Source organism: Prorops nasuta, unplaced genomic scaffold, assembly GCF_024137725.1.
Source record: "Prorops nasuta isolate Cenicafe-Biocafe unplaced genomic scaffold, Cenicafe_Pnas_1.2 PNAS00006, whole genome shotgun sequence".
NCBI classification, from domain to species: Eukaryota; Metazoa; Arthropoda; class Insecta; order Hymenoptera; family Bethylidae; genus Prorops; species Prorops nasuta.
In genome coordinates, this window is record NW_027116803.1 from 5,981,367 (window position 1) to 5,999,327 (window position 17,961).

Consider the following 17,961-nt stretch of genomic DNA (forward strand, 5'->3'; position numbering starts at 1 on the left):
TTTGTATTCTATTAAAAAAATAGAATACAATTTGTTATTTTAAATAATCAAAGAATTATTTTTAAAATTTAATTATAAATGAAATTTTATTATGTATAAAGTATATTGTTTAAATTATTTATTCAAATATGATTCATTCATAGAATGTAAATATAAAATGTATATGTATGTATACAAAAATACAAGTTTTGTAAATTTTAAAATAAAGATTAAAATGCAAACACTAGTTAAAACAATTATCATCTTGATTACGGGGTGGTCGAATATCACTGTTTCTTTTTACACAGTCCACTAACCAATGTATTCCTTCATCTACCCCTTCTCTTATAAATCAAAATAAAAAATAGATTATTAAATACTTAAAATTAAATATAACTTCACTATAATTGTATATTTTAAATCAAAATACCCATTGATTGCTGAAACAGGCATCACCATGCAGTCTCTCCGTCCTATAAGATGGGCATTTTGATTAAATATTGGTTTTACTTCTCTAACACCCATACAATCAGGCACATCTTGCTTATTTGCCAGGACTAACAAGGGTACTCCAATCAGATGCTCTGATGATATAACTCTATCTATAATCAAGATGTTTGGAATTTATGTATATATGTAATGATTATTTTTTTAGCTTACCAAAAGTTTCTTTGGAGTCTGGAATTCTATCTCTATCAGATGAATCAACAATATAGATAACTGCATGAGATTCAGCATAATACTGTAACAAGCAAATCATTAAAGAATTGTTTTTTATAACTTTTAGTATTACTAGTTATTACATACCTTATCCCATAGCGATTGCAGCTCTTCTTGACCACCAAGATCCCAAAAATTAAAACGTATTCCAGCAAGATCAATTTTGCCAATATTTAATCCAACAGTGGTTGTAATTTTACTAGGGTTCATACCCTTATAATTTTTTGTAAATTTTGTTTTTGCTGCTTCCAGGTATGTCTAATAAGAATTCAAGTTTTGAGTATAACCTCAGCTAAGAAAAAAAGTGCTACTTACTGTTTTTCCTGCATTGTCAAGGCCCAATATTAATATAAAATATTCGTCCTTTTGCATAAGATATTTGTATAAACCATTTAATAAAGTATACATTATTTAATATATTTCAATTTTTTTCAAAGATATGTACATTTTATGTTAAAAAAATAAATTGAAACCTTAAAATAATGGTTGTATAACCTAGTTACTCATTAATACGTTTTCATATTCGTACAAATTCTTTAGATTATACTATTTATATTTTATTATTCGTCAAGGCCGTTTCTGAAAGAAATGTATAATTTATAAATTATATATTATTTTTTTTGCAAGAAACGTCAAAACAATAATTCTGTACAATGAAGAATATCAAACTCACGAAAAACTGGAAATCTTATTATTTACGAAGTATGTAATTACGCAAATAGAAATTTATAGTTACAGCTAGTACAATCAAAGTATTTTAATGCACAATTAATTTTTAAATATCAATTTAATAAAGGCTTCTTTAAATGAACTACTTGTATACTTGTATCGATTTGTATTTGGAATGTGAAATGATATAGTGACGTCATGTACACAAAAGTTGTATCTGTCGCAAACGCGCAAGCCGCGCATACATTTAATGTAAAAATCCTAAATTTTTCGGGTATAGACGGTTTGAGCTAAAAAATGTAATGAAAATGAGGGAATATTTAGAAGTGATCATGCTCTTCATCGCATTTGAAAGATTAGCAACCGCTTGTCCATTGCACAATGCATGATGCACGTTCGCAACGGATACCCATATCAACCCATATTACCCATATTACCATACCTGCCATACCAATTGCCATGCAATGCCACAACGGCACAACGGCCCTTGACAGTTGGTACTTAGCTTGTGTGTTGGCTTACCAGCACTGCATGCCCACTTAAGGTGAGAGCAATTCTTTTTAAACACCTACAACTATTGGATAAAATAGTAGGATCTAAAAGTAATAGCCAATCATACATCGTTCTTTCAACGGTTGTCTCTGCTGAGTGCTGATTGCTGAATGCTGACACCTCTCTCCACCTCTCTCTACTAAAATTAAAGCGGTGTTCAGAATTTTAAGATAGCACTTCTGAACGCAACTTTCATACCACGAACTAACAACATAAAAGAGTGTCGACTGTCGAGGTGTAACGAGTCGTCGAAGCTGCTCATGCAAACGAGGTAACCGAAAAACAGCATCAGCATTCAGCAACCAGCATTACCGATTTTTTGTCTATCCTATTATAAATTGGTAATCCGGGTAACTTTGTAGCAAAAAATGTTCAAATTAAGATGAATAAGGAATGACACAATAATATACGAATTCTTAATTTTCTTACCAATTAAGGTAGCACACTAACAAGTCCAATAGATAGACGGCACCTTGTTGTATATCAGAATATAAGATACAGTAGTGCCTCGACGGCGGTATAGACACGTCTATACCTACTTTTATGTACTTGCCGTCGAGACACTACCGTGTCTCTTGATTGCATTTTTTAAATATAATATCTTTGTTTAAAAACAATTGTTACAAAATTGAATAAAAAAATTATTAATGAATCGAAAACAATTATTCCATCTACAACAAATAATCTGAAATAAATTATAACAAACAAAATTGTCAAAAACTAATCTCCATGCAATGAATGAACGATTCGACTAATAGCTGCTAATAGCAAATATGTATTAATAGCTAAACATATTGTTTAAAATATAAAAAAAATCTAATAAACTAAGACAGTTTTAATTTCAACAAAATTTATATCGTGATAATCATTTTAGCGAATCGTCCATCTATTGGTCATCATCTATGTATTAGCCATGTTACTCTAACATAAAAATATTGTGCTCATTCCATGTATATATCTATATATCCAATTTGAAAATTGCATAAGATGATTAGAAAACAAAATGAGAAAAATGTCTCTAATTTTACCAAGGATCAAATAATAAAAGGAATCTTTTGGAAAGTTAATTAATTATTATTAATACACAAATTATATTATATTAAGCTTTCACTTTAGTTCGTTATGCTGAAAGAGGAAGAAATCACCCTCTGATGGATTTTGAGTAGCGAAAGGCAATAAGCGATCGTAATATATTGTGAGAGTGCATCTCATCAACTTAAAGTAGTGTATATGGGGAGGAAAGGATGCCGCAGAGCTGCTTGTGGAGGAAATTAGGAAGGAGAAAACGAGAAACCGACATGCTTAAGTCACAACGAGTCCCAAGAACGCCAGAAGTGAAGTCGCGCTCGTCGCGTGTAATACAATATTTTAAACTATTAAGTCTAACTCGTTACTTTGAAAATTATTCTTTAAAAACCCTTTTAAGCATATAAAAATATTTATTTCGAAGCAATCCTAATATTTTAAATATAGTTCCTATTAATTTCCATTTCAATCTGGCGAATACTATACATAAGAACGATAATTTCATAAAAATCTTGAATTTGCAGGCAAGAATGTATTTTTGTAATAAAAAATTAATAAAATAGTGCAAAATAGTGGAAGAATTTATATTGGTGAGGAAATATATGAGGGTCTAGATAAAATCTTGGTGAATAGTGTTTTGACCAATAGATGATGCCAGCGGAATCATCAATATACTGGGACTCGGTGGATTCGCAGAGATCTATTTCCAATGGGAGCTCCGGAAGTTCCGGAAGTGGAAGACGCAACTATGTTGATCCTTGGGACTTGGAAAATTATGTTTATATTCGGCGGCATAGCATTGCGGCAATGCCGCAGAAACCAATTAATAAACATCATCGGCATGAGCGCCAGTTGATGAAAGAGCAACGTACCCAATCACACTATTGGTTAGTTCTCACAAAACTATTGCAATTTTTCAACAAGATATTTCATGGGAACGTTATTTAATTGCACACAAGACGCAATTTATTTTTATTAATAATAATAATAATCTTGACAAAATGTATATCTATCAAACTAGAAACGGCTCACAAAATTACTTTGCTGTAAAATTTAAATTAAGTTTCCAGCATTATCTCATATCTACTATAATAATATAGCAAATTATGTTATTTTTAAAGCTCTTCGGATAATTTTATGCTGATTTCCTACCATTTTGCACAAATTGACCGCTCTTAACATTATTATATTATTATTATTAATGATTGTTGTATTGTGAATAACATCTAAATGAAGTAATAACGCACTTAAATTACGAAAGCAAGTTTTTCTGTGCGTAGCGGTTTCGCGTTAATGATTACAAGAAGAATTAGTTTTATTTATTAACGGATCGCAAAAAGCGTGCCGATCATATTAACGGAAACTGCCGCGTACTGTATTCTCTTCATTTAAACTTGTTTATCTGCAATGAGCTTGCATTTTCGCTAATCTAAACTAATCAAAGTGAACTCTCCATCCGCTAGTCCAGTCACTCAGTGCTTATTAACATTATTAATGGCACTTTCTAGTAATACGCCACTTTCACGCGTCGCTAATATCAGTCAAAAACATCATTAATTTAATCAAACAGCAGCAAAAATCTTTATAAATTGTTTCAATGAAATAACAAAAAAAAATAATATGCACGATATAAGATCATAATAATCTTCATAAACATAATAATAACTTAATTTATAGAAATGCATTATTGGGTTATTTCCATCGACACAAGCACGCTTTATAAAAATTTACAGCTAGTGCTCCTTTTTCCACCTGAATAATCCCTGACGAAGTTTATAGAAAACCATTAATCGCTAATTTGCATTGTAAGATTTGATGTTTCCGTTGCTTTTTGTCATAGTAAATAGTTGTAGTCGGTGCAGAAGATGCAATTAGCGGTTAATTAATGAAAAGTATTTATGGATGGGGGAGAGACAATGAGGGTGTTTTTGATGAATTGGTAGGTGCGACTCGCTTGTGCACGAGCCAGGATACGATGCACCAGGTTTCGTGGAAGAGCTGTATTGTGGAGCTTCCCGGACGAGCAACAATGCCTGCCATTATCACCGACCAATCTACGAAGTTGATGTGCCGGATTACGTTGCTCCAGTTCCTCTCTACGCACCTCTCTCCGGTAACTCTGATTTCTACACCGTAACAGAGTCCACAGGTGCGTTCCGCAAATATTGCCATTCCTTTCCATTCCCGGTGTTCTCCTGCAAATTTCAACATACTTTAGTCCATTACGAATTATAGCGAAACCAGCAATCAAAGTAAACAGCTTGACAATTCATAGGTGGTCCTCGACAAGCTGTCATAAGAACCACTCTAAGATATACCGTATTATACAGGCGAAATGAATCCTTGACGAATCTGTAATTGGAAGTTTCTGACAAATGTTATAGTTAACAGCCAGTTTCGACAACTTTCATTACTCTCTCGAGAATGGAACCTTTGGTTGTACAATTTTGCGCCACTAAACGTACCAAGCAACTATCGCCCAATTTCAAATCGATCGGATTTGGTATCGTTGAGTGGCTCTTCAAACCAACGTGGATTCCGAACCATTCTTGGCGCGAGCTACTGCGTGAAAATTGGAACGCTGGACACGTATGTTTAGCGTGTAAAAGGAAAATCGTGCGTAGCTTTGCGTGCCGGAAGAAAAGATGCGCGCGTGTGGAATGCATTTTCATCTTCAACCGCGAGAAAATTTTGCAAAATTGTCATCTATTTATTTTCATTCCAAGCAGCGTTCGTCCTCGACGATTAGGATTGCATTTTAAGTTTCCTTTCTCGTGGAATGCTACCACTTGTATTGCAACGATTACGAGGTTCCCCAATAAACAAACCTAGAGGCTTGGCTTCTCCTCCTTGCCTTCCCGTTCATCTTTCAAATAATATTCTCCGCCAGATTGATTACTTCCGCTTGGCAGCATGTCGAAAGGACTATTCTGCAGTGTTAAGAATAGAAGTCGTATCTGCAATTTTTATATCGTAACCTATTTTTTAATTGTTCAAGATACTTATATCAACATATACGAGATATTCATGTAAATAACATTTAGATTACCTATGCACATATTTTACATATTTTATAAAACAGTTCTGTTGCAAACAGTTTTTAAACGCTCGATTATCTCGACAAATATTATAATTGTTAATTTTATAACTTGTATTCTTAACACAATAGTATTATTATATTATTATACATCTTTATCGCCAATCAGTGATGATTACATTAACACATTTCATATCATCATGAAAACAATTACTATTATTAACAATTAGATTCTGCAAGATTGCACTGATTTGTGTACAATGCAGCGTGATAAAAAAGAAGAGCCACTGCTCTGTGGTGCATTTTCTTGAATGGAACAGCAGCTTCCAACACAAGCTTCTTCCTAGCGCAATGACGAGTCTAGCCCTGAGGCACACAGTACATACAGACCAGTATGGCCTAACGCGATTCATTAACGCAACGCGTGGGAAAAACTTGTTCTTCCGATTCACCACTAGTTCAAACATCTCTATCTCTTCAATCTTGCAATTAATTGCATGGTACTGTGCGATGCACAATCACATTGGCGCACATAATCCCCACGAGTGGGTCGCTTTTCCAGAGATTGCCACTTGGAACTCTCGTGTACTTCCATATTCTTGACACCTTAACCCATAAACAGCACCCACGTAACTTTGTCTGACTTATAACACCATTTGCAGCAAGAGCATTCTCTTTCATAACATATTCTATATATCGCTGTACTGGACAATTTTCATTCAGCACAGTTAAGCACAAAGTGCATTACTGCATAATTATAACAATTTGAAATTTTAAATCGATTAATGACTATGATTGATATCGCCCATAAGTGGATCATTGCAGTGATCAATTTCGATTATCACGCTTCATTTAATGCGTTCTTGAGTGAAAGTCTGGATCAGAGTGGAAAGTTTGCGAGAACGTTCGTTGATATCAAGATAACGCAGCAAACGCGCCATAGGCTTCAATTTGCACGCTCGTACTTCTATACTTCACCTTAATGATAGCTTTGATACTGCCATGGGGAGCGCATCGGTGTTCATCGTGGTAGCGCTGTTTTAGTAGGCGAAACACGTGTGCAATTTTCGTGCTAGAAAATCATTGCTTTCTATTTCTTGCTAGAAATCGTTTGCCCCTTCTCGATATATAGCCCAATCCAGGCATACGCCAATCGAGACTATGATTGATATATAATAACAATAATAAAAACTGGAGCTTTTATTTATTTCATTGCATCGTGTGGCATTTGATCGGTTGGATCATACATTGGCTGGCATGTGGTGAAACGCAACGCTCCAAGTCATTTTCTGTCCCTTTCACCTTTTTTCCTTCTGTGATCCGTCCTGCTTCGAATCATCCAGATAATGAAACTTGAATAAATTTATCCGATAACTGAACGCCCTTGCCCGCAATTGCCGATTTCTTAATCGTTTCAAGATTTTCCATTTTTATGAAGCACCGTAGGTGTATGTGGGACTCCCGACCACTTGTTAACATAATGGAGCTGGAATAAGGGTCTTTCTCACCGTCCCACCAGCAACAGTTTCATGTTAATAATAAACGTTTGTCATTTAAAACGAAACTTATTTGTACTTTTTATTTTCAGATAATTCGATGCATCATCACCCGCAAGAGAATGAAATTCCAGCCGTATTTTCAACGGAGAAGAAGGAAAGGAAGAGCAACAACGTCATACCGCCATCTCGTTTAGATCTTAATACCTATGGTTACCTTAAGATTGATTATGCCAATAGTTGGAATTCTCTTCGTCTTAAAATGCATAAGTGATTTGTATATTAGTTTAAGTTAATTAATTCATTTACTCATGTTAATTGGCACGAACTAGAAACTTTATAACAGGCTTAATTGTAATTATGTAAATTACATAGATTAATTGTTGACTTTGTATATAACGTTTTGTTTCAAAATATAATCAGCATTACGCAGCACAAATAAATCGTAATATTTTTCTGTCGTGAACACTACAATAACCAAAATTAACTGATAATATTAATGAAATTAGTAATCCGCATTTTAAATGTCTACAGGATCATCTTCATCCTCGTAAAATAATTTTCTTTTCTTTTTTACTACTGGTTTTTCCTTCTTAATCGTTGTCTCGGAGACTTTGCTTTCATTATCTTCATCCTTAATTTTTTCGATGACGCTCGTGCTAGTAGAAGCGGTGATATTGACTGATTCTCTTTGTGTGTTCTCCAGTGTTTCGTCCACCACAGATCTTTTGGTAATGCTTAAGGCTGGCCATCTAAGCATGAATTAAAGCACGCAGTGATAAAATCATGAATGAGATTAAATATTACATACACAAATTATTTATCATATTAATCTTACTTGAAGAGACTCGTTTTATTTTGTTCATGTTTGATATCTTTAGATTTTTTTTGTTCATGTTTGACATCTTTAGATTTTTTTTCTAATGAAACCAACTTCTTTGCATTGGTAAAAGTAGCCTATTAGTATCATAAATTTTAATTATTGTTAGCTGAGTATAGAGTGTTAATTAAAACAAAAAATAATTTATTACTCGTTGTAGTTGCTCCTTTAGATTCTGGATACTACTTTTATATTGTTCTATTTCCTGCTGATGTTTTCTATCTTTCGCAGCCAATTCCTCGTTAAATTTCTCAGCTTGAAAATCCAGTTGCGCCTGAGCTACCTCAAGTTCATCTTCCAATCTAGAAACTAGCCGGATACGTGTTTACTTATGTCGTATATATACGGAATTTTATTTTTTATCTTGACACAAAGAACATCGAAAATTAATAATATTTGACGCAATTTTGTAAACAAAAGTTGATTTTACATATACTTATAATTAAAAATAGGAGTTTCCGTTCAAACGATGGTAGTTGACCTTGAAATGACACTGAAAACGTTCACCGAAAAAGAAGAAACAAGCTGTTTATTCGTTCTTTAAAATTAAGCAATTTTTGGCTAAACAATTGTCTCGTCAAATTATTAATTTTTAGAAAATTTATTCGTGTCAACTTAAACAATAAAACTCTCTATAGTATGTCATAAAAATGTATGATATTTTTCTGGAAGACCGAAACAACTTTATTATTATTTAACGGTTTGTAAACAAGTTAGAAAAAGTTCAGTTTTATCTTTATGCTTACTTTCCGCCTGCTCATTGCGACTGTCAGCGTTTATGAGCCGCAAATGTTCACACTCCGCTTTTGCATCCGTAAGAGCTATACGAAGAATTTCCTGCTCATCGTGTGCCCGTGACAGCGATAAATAGTAGTGCTCCCTTTTAATGTGGAAAAAATCTTTCATCCTGTTGAATAGATCTTTCAGTCTTATCGTCTTCAATCTTTCCAAATGCAGCATTTTTTTCAATGTCTTATTTTCTAATTTCATCGCGTTATATTCCTGTTAATGATTGATGTGCATTATAGTAGCAGAGGTAATAATATTAATATTAATAATAATAATAATATACATTTCGAAAATCGTCAAATTCATTCAAGTTCCGTTCAAATTCCTCTAATATATGACCACTGACCATAGTTTGAAATATTTAAGTACACTTGTGTGTGTGTGTACTACTTATTGACACAATTATATTGGTTCACTTCGAAATAATAGTAAATTTTTTAATAATTTCGGAATCATTTAACACTTTGATGGATTTATAAGCTCCTGTAAACTCAGAAGTATGCGGTGTTATTAAAAGTAGTCAGGAAAACCTAATGTTATTGTAGTACGACGGTCATAATTTGCGATTAACCTGATTGGTTTTCATCATACAATTCAACCAATCATATAAATATGGTGGAATTATTTGAATCAAATATAAACATTTGATTATGTTCGACTTTAAACAGAATTTATGCATGCAAGTCAAACTTAATTACTCCGATTTTTTTCATTACGTTTCAATGAAAGGCCTTTAATAGTAATTTTCCATCTAATACAAGCGACAGTTGGATTTACTTTTATAAATTCGGCCAGTTTGTTTGTACCTGATGATACTGCTGGACATTCGTGATCAAGTTTCGTTAAATTGTTTTCACTACTTGAATTTTTCGCTGATTTGATTTTATGATGTATTAGTAAAGGGTTCACTATAAAATGACTATTCTTTAATGGTTGTAGTTTATTTACTTTTTCATCGTTAAAATTTCTTGGTAAGTAAGAATGCTTATTTCGGTAGACCAGCTTTTTATGACTGGTTGGCAAGAATTTTTTTCCTTCTGACGGTTGTTTAGACATTTTATTATGATTGTGGATTTCTACAGAAGTTGTCCATGGCCTAGATATATTTTCTGAACTGTCATTTAATATTTTGGATTTCGTGTATCTCTGTTTATTTATTCTGTAGTGTTTTTTAACTGTATTACGCGTAGTCTCCGGTTTAATAGTTATGCTTAAAGCTGATGGCGAATTCAATGGTATCTGTTTTTTACGCAATGGCGGTGAGCTCCGAAGCTCTATACAGTTTTCTTCAATGCTGGAACTATTTTTTTTTTCTTTTATATTAGGATAACCCTTGAATAATACAAGTGGTACCTTTTTCACAGAAAGCTTTTCAATAACATAATCAAACTCGTGAGTATTATAATTTTCATTCTGCTCGCGCCTGGATTTTTTAGATTTGGAGTAACAAAATGAGAATAACTTGCAACAATGCATTATTACTATTATTATTGACTTTTTAAAGTGTCGAATAAACTATATTTAAGAATTACGGAGGTTGCTAAATAGAGATAAAAGTTGATTGTGGATGTGAAGATAATATTATTTGTAATTTGCGTACGTTTTCTAATGAATGGATTGATAAGGAATTAAAGAAAATGCATTTTCGAACACATTGAATCTATGCAACGGAACAGCAGAAGAGAACCAACGGAAGGAAGTGAAGGAACAGCGTAAGCTCCTTGTGTCGTTTGCGGCCATTTGTTGAAGTAATTCTAACCTTAAATAGAAAATGGTTATGTGTATCAGTTGGGGGTGTTGCCGTGACATATAAACGACAATAACAAAAACATTTTTTACTCCAACTTGTATAGGATAAGAGTGGTAAGTATTTTCATCACTATCCTTGATCAAAAAGTTTGAATACACTCCGAAATTCAAGGTCCGTCACTACTGTTAATCATCGCTCACTTGTTACTTTAATTTTTATGCACAGTATCGATATACATATACATGTATATGTACACGTAAGTAGGTAGTCCCTTTATTCACTAACTGAAGTTTTATTATCTTTTGTATTGTATACTACGCGCAACCTACACAGCTTTGACAGCTGTGTAAAACATTCGAATCCAAAATATATAACAATCATATGCTCAAACCATTGACAATATTGATGCTAACAGTAACAGATTTATCTATTGTTATCCATAACTGTAAAGTTATTATGATGTCCGGTTTTGCATGATTGTATTCTTAAACAAGGAACAATAAGGAAAGATACTCTTTATCTGTCAAATAAATGTAAACGATTTAATAATTTAAAAAAAAATTATTTTAAATGTATTAGACATTTTTTCCTAATCAAACTTTAACTATCTTTGGTAATTTGTACTTTGATGTCTTTTTTACTTTCAGTAATGTCAGAATTGAAGAACATAAAATCCCTTGGTACGCTGCAATGGGATATGATCGAACTAGCAGCTCATCTACGGCAAGAGAGACTGTTTGTCAATTCGGAGCAACAAAATTTACAAACTCTTAATGAAAAAGTATGATAAAAACCTATTGATTATCATTATTTAGTCAGATTTTTTGAAAATCAGGTGACTATTTTTATACTTTTTTTTTCATTTTTTATATTATAGGTTTTACACATATCATCAGATTTAGCTCAGCAAGCATGGATAACTGCTCAACAGAGAGTAAACTTAAACTGTCTGATAGTGGCTAGACCAGACTGCACACCAGCATTTTGCTGTCAGAAGGCAAATTTAATTGAAAATTCCAATTTTATTGATGCTTATAAGCATTTACGTTATCAGGCATGCTTATCATATGGGGAATTTTTTGATGCCTTTCGCAAATGTCCAAAGTTATTGGCTTCCTGTCTGGTTGAAGGAGACAGAATTATGCCAGAAGGAATGCAAAATATAATTCAGTCTTTAGCTGCTGGGCTTTATGGCAGCTGTTTATTACCCGAAGACAAAATATTAGTAACAAGATTATTAAGGCACCTAATGCTACTTCAAATAATTCCTTCAGATAATCCTCGTAGATTACTTCGTCATGGCACTTGTGCTTTTTCAAGATTTTATTCAGTTCTCCATGAAAATCTATATACAGCTAAACTATTTTTAACAGCAGCATTGCATGGTCCCATTATGCAGCTTCTCATGGAGGATGAAGTGTTTTTGGATATTGATCCAGATAAAGCACCCATAAGATTTGTAGCTGCTGAAAGATTAAAAAAATTTGGTAAAGAAGGATCCCCAGAGTATCAAACCAAATTGCAACGTTACAGATCATGGACTGTTACCTCCTTATACCGAATTACACAAAGATTTATTGTCAGTATTCAAGAAAACATGCATTGCTTTCCAATAAGTGTTAGTTGGTTGGTAAGACAAATGGCTGGGCTTCTTAGTAAAAGTGGTAATGTAGATTCAAAGGAGGTACATGCTATCTGTACTGATCTTGTTTTTACATATTTCATATGTCCAGCAATTGTTAATCCAGAACCATATGGCATAACTGATGCTCCTATTAGCTATATTGCAAGGTTTAATTTAATGCAAGTTGGGCAAATTTTACAAGTGCTGTCTCTCATTAAATACCAAGAGATTGACAATAAGGTGATCGATTTGTATCAAAAATTTGAAAATGATTCTGTTTCTTCTATATTGGATACAATGTTAGAAGGGATCACAGATGAACTAGAAGAGGAACCAAGTGTGATCGATAATAGTAAATTGCAAGGGCTTTCCCGATCGGCTGCAATTTTTACAGAAAATGAATTAAATTCGTTAATAACATTTTTACAAGCTGTGTGCAATAGTATATGTGAAGCAGAAGTTTCACATATAAGTTCTGTTGAGCAAAAACAATTAAAAGATATGCTATCGCAATTGCCTTCTGGTTTATTAAGCTCAAATAAAGTAATGAATAATGCGTTTTTGGAAACACCAGGAAAGAAAGGTGGTCTTCTAGGAAAAGGTAGAGCACCTCGTTTTTTGAAACGGAGACTGCATTCTGAATCACGCACTAAACCTATACAGTTTATATAGTTTATGTAACCTCTGTTTAAGTGGATCTAGACTAGAGCACTTGTACGCGCAAGAATGCTATGCGCGCTTTTATCTCTTATGCATAAAATACTTGTTCACATTAGATTATCAGCGCACGAAAATATGCTTCTTGTGTGCTAAAATGTTTAGTCTGGATTCATCCTCCTTATAAAGTTTATGTGCGACTCAGAACGTAATCAAACTTCTTTATTAAGCTTATTAAATTGAGCAACGGTTTTCATATTCTTTTGTTTTTAATAAACAGGAAAATCTCGTGGATCTCGAATTTCCTCATCAAATTCATCAAATGCATTAGCAGAAAGTTTGGATGATACAAACGGTATGTCTGGGCCAGATGAAGACTGTGTAGATAATAGTGCTCAAGATGTGCTGGTTATTCCATTTGGACCTACAGCAGGAAAATCTGTTGGACTGCTTAGTGAACAAAAAGTATATTAATATTATAAATAATTGGAAAACCTCCTGCTCTTATGTCAAAAATCGAAGTAAAAATTAGTTACATATCTCTTTAATGTTAATAGGTTTTATGTATGGATTTGCCAAACAATATAGAGAATAATTCAGTAATGTTAAATCTTTCAACTGGTGTACAAACCAGTCGTGATAGACAAGAAACAAATAGTGGTGATCGTATAGAAACGCATGAAAAAAGAACACGATTTTCTCTTTCACATGATGAAGGTTTCATTTGTACAATTAAAATTTAAAATTCTTTTGAAATATATATGTAAATCATATTTATAAATGAAAATCTTTTTAGTATTGTTCGAAGGTTCCATTGGTAATACATCTGATAATTTAGAAGCGGTCTCCGAAGCAGCTTCAAATCATAGCGTTGCTTCATCACTGGAATTAGAAACTGAAGATCAAAATGATAATTTATCAGATATGGTGTCTGCAAATGTGTCAGGGAGAGGAACTCCGAATATTTCGGGTAAGATATGTTTATGATGTTTGTAAAACTTGCTGTATAAGAGAGTAGTGCTGGACGGCGCTATAGGTATGTCTTTATCTACTTGTATATGTACATTGCGTTGAAACACTAACGTATCTATTGTGTTTGTGTTTCTTTAATTAAAATGTATATTTATTAATCATCATCCATAATAGGTCGCGATACACCATCATCTCAAATCACAGAAGGTGATGATGGTAGAGTTGCGGGTGAAGCAAGGCAGCTCGATTTACCTCCTCCAAGCATTTCAGCGAAACAGAGCCGATCCGAAATAGATGATAAGTTTTGTAAATTTGAAATTAAGAAACTAATTGAAGGTAGGCTAGGTGTATATCGTTTGTCAATTTTGATATAATGATTTTCATCAGCAACACTACATTTCTTTATTTTCTGATTTAGGAGATGAAACAGTATCCATGGTTTCCGATACTTGGTCTACGGACGTTTTAGCATCCGATAGTGAAATCGTGGAGCAACAAGAACGAGGATTCTTTCCTCCTCCCTCTGAATCTGCGCCATCGGTATTACCAGTAGAGGCCACACAAGGTATGCTAGATATTAGTGAAACTGCTTCGGAAGCTTGGAGCACTGATGTTTTGGCTAGTGATTCTGAAAGATTAACGGAAGTTGATACTGATGACACATCAAGTGTTGCAAGGTAAGTAATAATACTATTAACTATAAGAAATAATTGTTATAAATTATTTCTTATTTTTCTTTGCTATTTAATTAGATCGGATGATACAGCGAGATCGGAGATTGAAGTGGAAAGTCGTGGTGAACCAGAAAGTGGAGATCAGACGCCCCCATTTGTTAACTTGCGTAAGAAATTTTCTTACTCTTTTCCTAAAGAATATTTACCTTTATAACGGTAACAGATAAGGTTTTTTTACAGAAAATACTGGAAGCGAAAATTCTCAGATGCTTTTTAAACCTATTAGAGAAGAGTCACCGAGAAATACAATTACCGTACCAACGTCACCTACATCTTCCAACGTTACTGGACGTGGTGGAACAACTTCCGACTACCGCAGAAGCACGATGGAGTATGTTGATAAGAATGCTAACAATATAAGCAACGTGGAATATGGAAAATCGCTGCGCGATGATAGACTGGTACATTTAATTGATAAGCTTCAAATTGATAATAACAAGAGTAACACTGAGCGTCAAAGCACATCAAATAATCACATTGGTGCGGTGGCTGCAGCACCTGCACTATTACTTGCTAATCATATTTCGGCACCTGCTTTGTCTAATGATAAATCGGCTAATAGTGACGTGAAAATAAAAGTGAGTTTAAAAACTTCTAATGTCTTTATCACAATTATTATTATTTATCTTAAAGTTGATTAATATTATTATTAATATTATTTTTTTAGGATACAGAAGTTTGTATGAACTCTGCTGCAGATGTGCCAAGTGGAAGTTTAACTTCTAGCAGTAGCTCTTCCTCCGAATCTCGAACAAAAAATAGTTCAGCACCAGAGCTGCCATTACCATCTTCGGTGTTGGTAAATGGGGTTTGCGATATAACCGATGGTCCAACTACAAATTTTACAAAGCCCACAGCATCAACGGGTGCTATTCCCAAAAGTATAAGTTTTGATATGACAGCTGAGCGTGGAGACAAAGAACTACTTGATGATGATCAAAAAAATAAACGAAGCTTTTTCGGTAAATTAAAAATGTCACTAAAAAATCGCAGAGGTAAATCTATTCGAGGTTCTGATGAATTAAGCAGGTGTTATGATCGAGAGGCCGGTGGTGATGCAATCGATGTAAACCGAAGAAGGTTGCGAAGAATTATGTCAGAAGACGTGACAACGACGATGAGCCTGAATAATGGTGACAATTTTGTTTTGATTTAATTCTTTATTCTTTGGTTATGTAAAAAATTATATTCTTGGTTGCTTTACAGATAGTACAGATGATATACTTGCCAAATACAGAAGAAAGCCAAGCGCAAATAGCGACACAGCTTCAGTTGAAAGCAACCAGTCTAGAACAAAGGAAGTTGAAGATGAAAGGCTATTTATCGATTCAAACAATATAGAGCTCTCGTTTGCCTTCGCAGATGCCAAACGAAAACTTCGTATGGTTCTCAGTACGGCTGATCTACAGCACATTCCGTGGTATACAACACCCGAGGTAAAAGAATTCAAGTGATTCGTGTTTCACGTGAATCGTATTCCTAATAATAATAAATTAATATTTACAGAGAAATTCTTGGAATCAAAAAGAAAACGAATTAGTCGCCTTTCTACAGATTCAACTGGCCGAAGCAATTAATTTACAAGATCGCGCTTTGATCGCTCACTTGCACGAGACACTACGCTGTGTTCGATTGTTTAATGATCATAATTGTAGAAAACTTTTTGAATCTCTGCGCGAAGACTATCAAAAAAGATCACCTTATATAGCATATTTAATAAGGTCTCGACAAGGTTTACTATCTACAATAGCTCATTTGGATAGGTATGTCTACTAATGCTAATCTTATTTTATTATAATTTCACAAAAACTTTTGATTCCTTTATATTTTTAACTCTGTAATATTTATATATTTATCTTGATTTTTTTTATTTTAAAGATTGGGGGTGCGAGTTAAATGTGACCGAGATGCTGTCAATAATCATCTCGTGTCTGTCTGTGTAAGAGTATTTTTAGAAAAAAGAGAAGCTCTTCTTCTAAATTTCTGTGAAGAATTTAAAAAGCTCAGTTTGACAGATGAGAAGCAAGATCTTGTTGACAATTTTTTGGGAAAAATTCATAGTGAAATGGATAGTGATCCTATTTGGCAGTGTAAGGGAGTTACTTAATTTTTATTTCGTATTACTTGATATAAATTTAAATTAATTTTATTTAAATTCACGATTGTAATATTACTTAATTACATTTTTAGCTGCTAGTGAAAATCAGCTTAATTTAGCTAGAGTTGTAGTTGAGAGAACAGTGATGGCACGAGTGTATCACAATGCTCTTTATCCAAACGGAGATGGCGATGTGTATAGGGATCAGCTTTTACACGACCATATTAAAAAATTGGCGAAAGTAGTAACACCAAATCATAAGGATTTGCGCATTCCAAAGATTTATCATTACGAATGCCCATGGCCTTGGGCTCAAGCCGAATTAGCTGTAATATCTGCTTATAAAACACCCAAAGATAAATTACAATGCGTATTTCGTTGCGCTACAACGATTATGAACCTTTTATCCATGGCTTCGGAAAGGGGAATTCCAGCAGCTGATGATTTAATTCCAGTTTTGGTTTATGTTATTATAAAGGTATCAATAAAATATTTTAGTTGTAATGAATTCTAACTAATGATATGCTCTTTATTTTTTTAGACCAATCCTCCATCTTTACTATCAACCGTTCAATACGTTGATAGTTTTTATGGAAATCGTTTGGAAGGTGAAGAACAATATTGGTGGACTCAATTTTGTTCTGCCATTGAATTTATTAAAACCATGGATTAATATGTTCCAAACAATTTAATAATAAACAAATGTCACCTGTAGTGGTGATCTGTAGAAATGTTGTAATATAATAATCTTATAATTTCGTAAGAGTACCAATGTCCTGTGTAAAGAGTTATTTAATAATGTCATGCTCGATTTCCGATGTATTAGATTTGTAATGACAATAAAAAGCTATTTCAAATAGATTCATACTACTTCGAATCAACTTTAAAATATTCTTCTGTTTTATAGTATAATCTAAATGTTTAATCTATTCAGTATTTACTTTGATGCTGTTATTTCGATATATTTTTTATTCCAAT

General features: G+C 33.4%; 4 protein-coding genes across 7 annotated transcripts; 2 read left to right on the top strand and 2 right to left on the bottom strand.

Annotated features, from left to right (window-relative positions):
* Positions 1-75: 75 nt before the first annotated feature.
* Arfrp1 (ADP-ribosylation factor related protein 1) lies at positions 76-1,896 on the bottom strand. Of its 2 annotated transcripts, none has more exons than XM_066728737.1 (6): positions 1,811-1,896; positions 1,015-1,278; positions 787-957; positions 640-721; positions 410-581; positions 76-323 (listed from the first exon to the last, which is right to left on the bottom strand). In XM_066728737.1, the coding sequence occupies exons 2-6, from the start codon at positions 1,105-1,107 to the stop codon at positions 224-226; spliced, it is 618 nt and encodes a 205-aa protein (XP_066584834.1). In that variant the 5' UTR covers positions 1,108-1,278; positions 1,811-1,896; the 3' UTR covers positions 76-223. The 2 variants fall into 2 exon arrangements, with proteins under 2 accessions (XP_066584834.1, XP_066584833.1); XM_066728736.1 differs by lacking the exon at positions 1,811-1,896 and adding an exon at positions 1,373-1,798.
* Positions 1,897-3,415: 1,519 nt separating this feature from the next.
* On the top strand, positions 3,416-7,760 carry LOC136774024 (uncharacterized). Of its 2 annotated transcripts, none has more exons than XM_066728057.1 (3): positions 3,416-3,833; positions 4,890-5,095; positions 7,572-7,760. In XM_066728057.1, the coding sequence occupies exons 1-3, from the start codon at positions 3,595-3,597 to the stop codon at positions 7,751-7,753; spliced, it is 627 nt and encodes a 208-aa protein (XP_066584154.1). In that variant the 5' UTR covers positions 3,416-3,594; the 3' UTR covers positions 7,754-7,760. The 2 variants fall into 2 exon arrangements, with proteins under 2 accessions (XP_066584154.1, XP_066584155.1); XM_066728058.1 differs by having other exon boundaries at positions 4,890-5,059.
* Positions 7,761-7,797: 37 nt separating this feature from the next.
* On the bottom strand, positions 7,798-9,570 carry LOC136774023 (rho GTPase-activating protein gacN-like). The gene is made up of 5 exons (XM_066728056.1): positions 9,432-9,570; positions 9,106-9,361; positions 8,511-8,668; positions 8,318-8,436; positions 7,798-8,231 (listed from the first exon to the last, which is right to left on the bottom strand). Exons 1-5 carry the CDS (start codon positions 9,495-9,497, stop codon positions 8,000-8,002), a joined length of 831 nt encoding a protein of 276 aa, XP_066584153.1. The 5' UTR covers positions 9,498-9,570; the 3' UTR covers positions 7,798-7,999.
* A 1,285-nt stretch (positions 9,571-10,855) lies between these two features.
* On the top strand, positions 10,856-17,844 carry Gapvd1 (GTPase activating protein and VPS9 domains 1). 2 transcript variants are annotated; one of them, XM_066728052.1, is made up of 16 exons: positions 10,856-11,011; positions 11,546-11,679; positions 11,776-13,123; positions 13,460-13,644; positions 13,737-13,896; positions 13,976-14,149; positions 14,326-14,487; positions 14,570-14,828; positions 14,904-14,992; positions 15,066-15,463; positions 15,553-16,018; positions 16,092-16,321; positions 16,392-16,648; positions 16,764-16,975; positions 17,076-17,461; positions 17,525-17,844. In XM_066728052.1, the coding sequence occupies exons 2-16, from the start codon at positions 11,548-11,550 to the stop codon at positions 17,654-17,656; spliced, it is 4,590 nt and encodes a 1,529-aa protein (XP_066584149.1). In that variant the 5' UTR covers positions 10,856-11,011; positions 11,546-11,547; the 3' UTR covers positions 17,657-17,844. The 2 variants fall into 2 exon arrangements, with proteins under 2 accessions (XP_066584149.1, XP_066584150.1); XM_066728053.1 differs by having other exon boundaries at positions 15,066-15,286.
* The last annotated feature ends 117 nt before the right edge of the window (positions 17,845-17,961 follow it).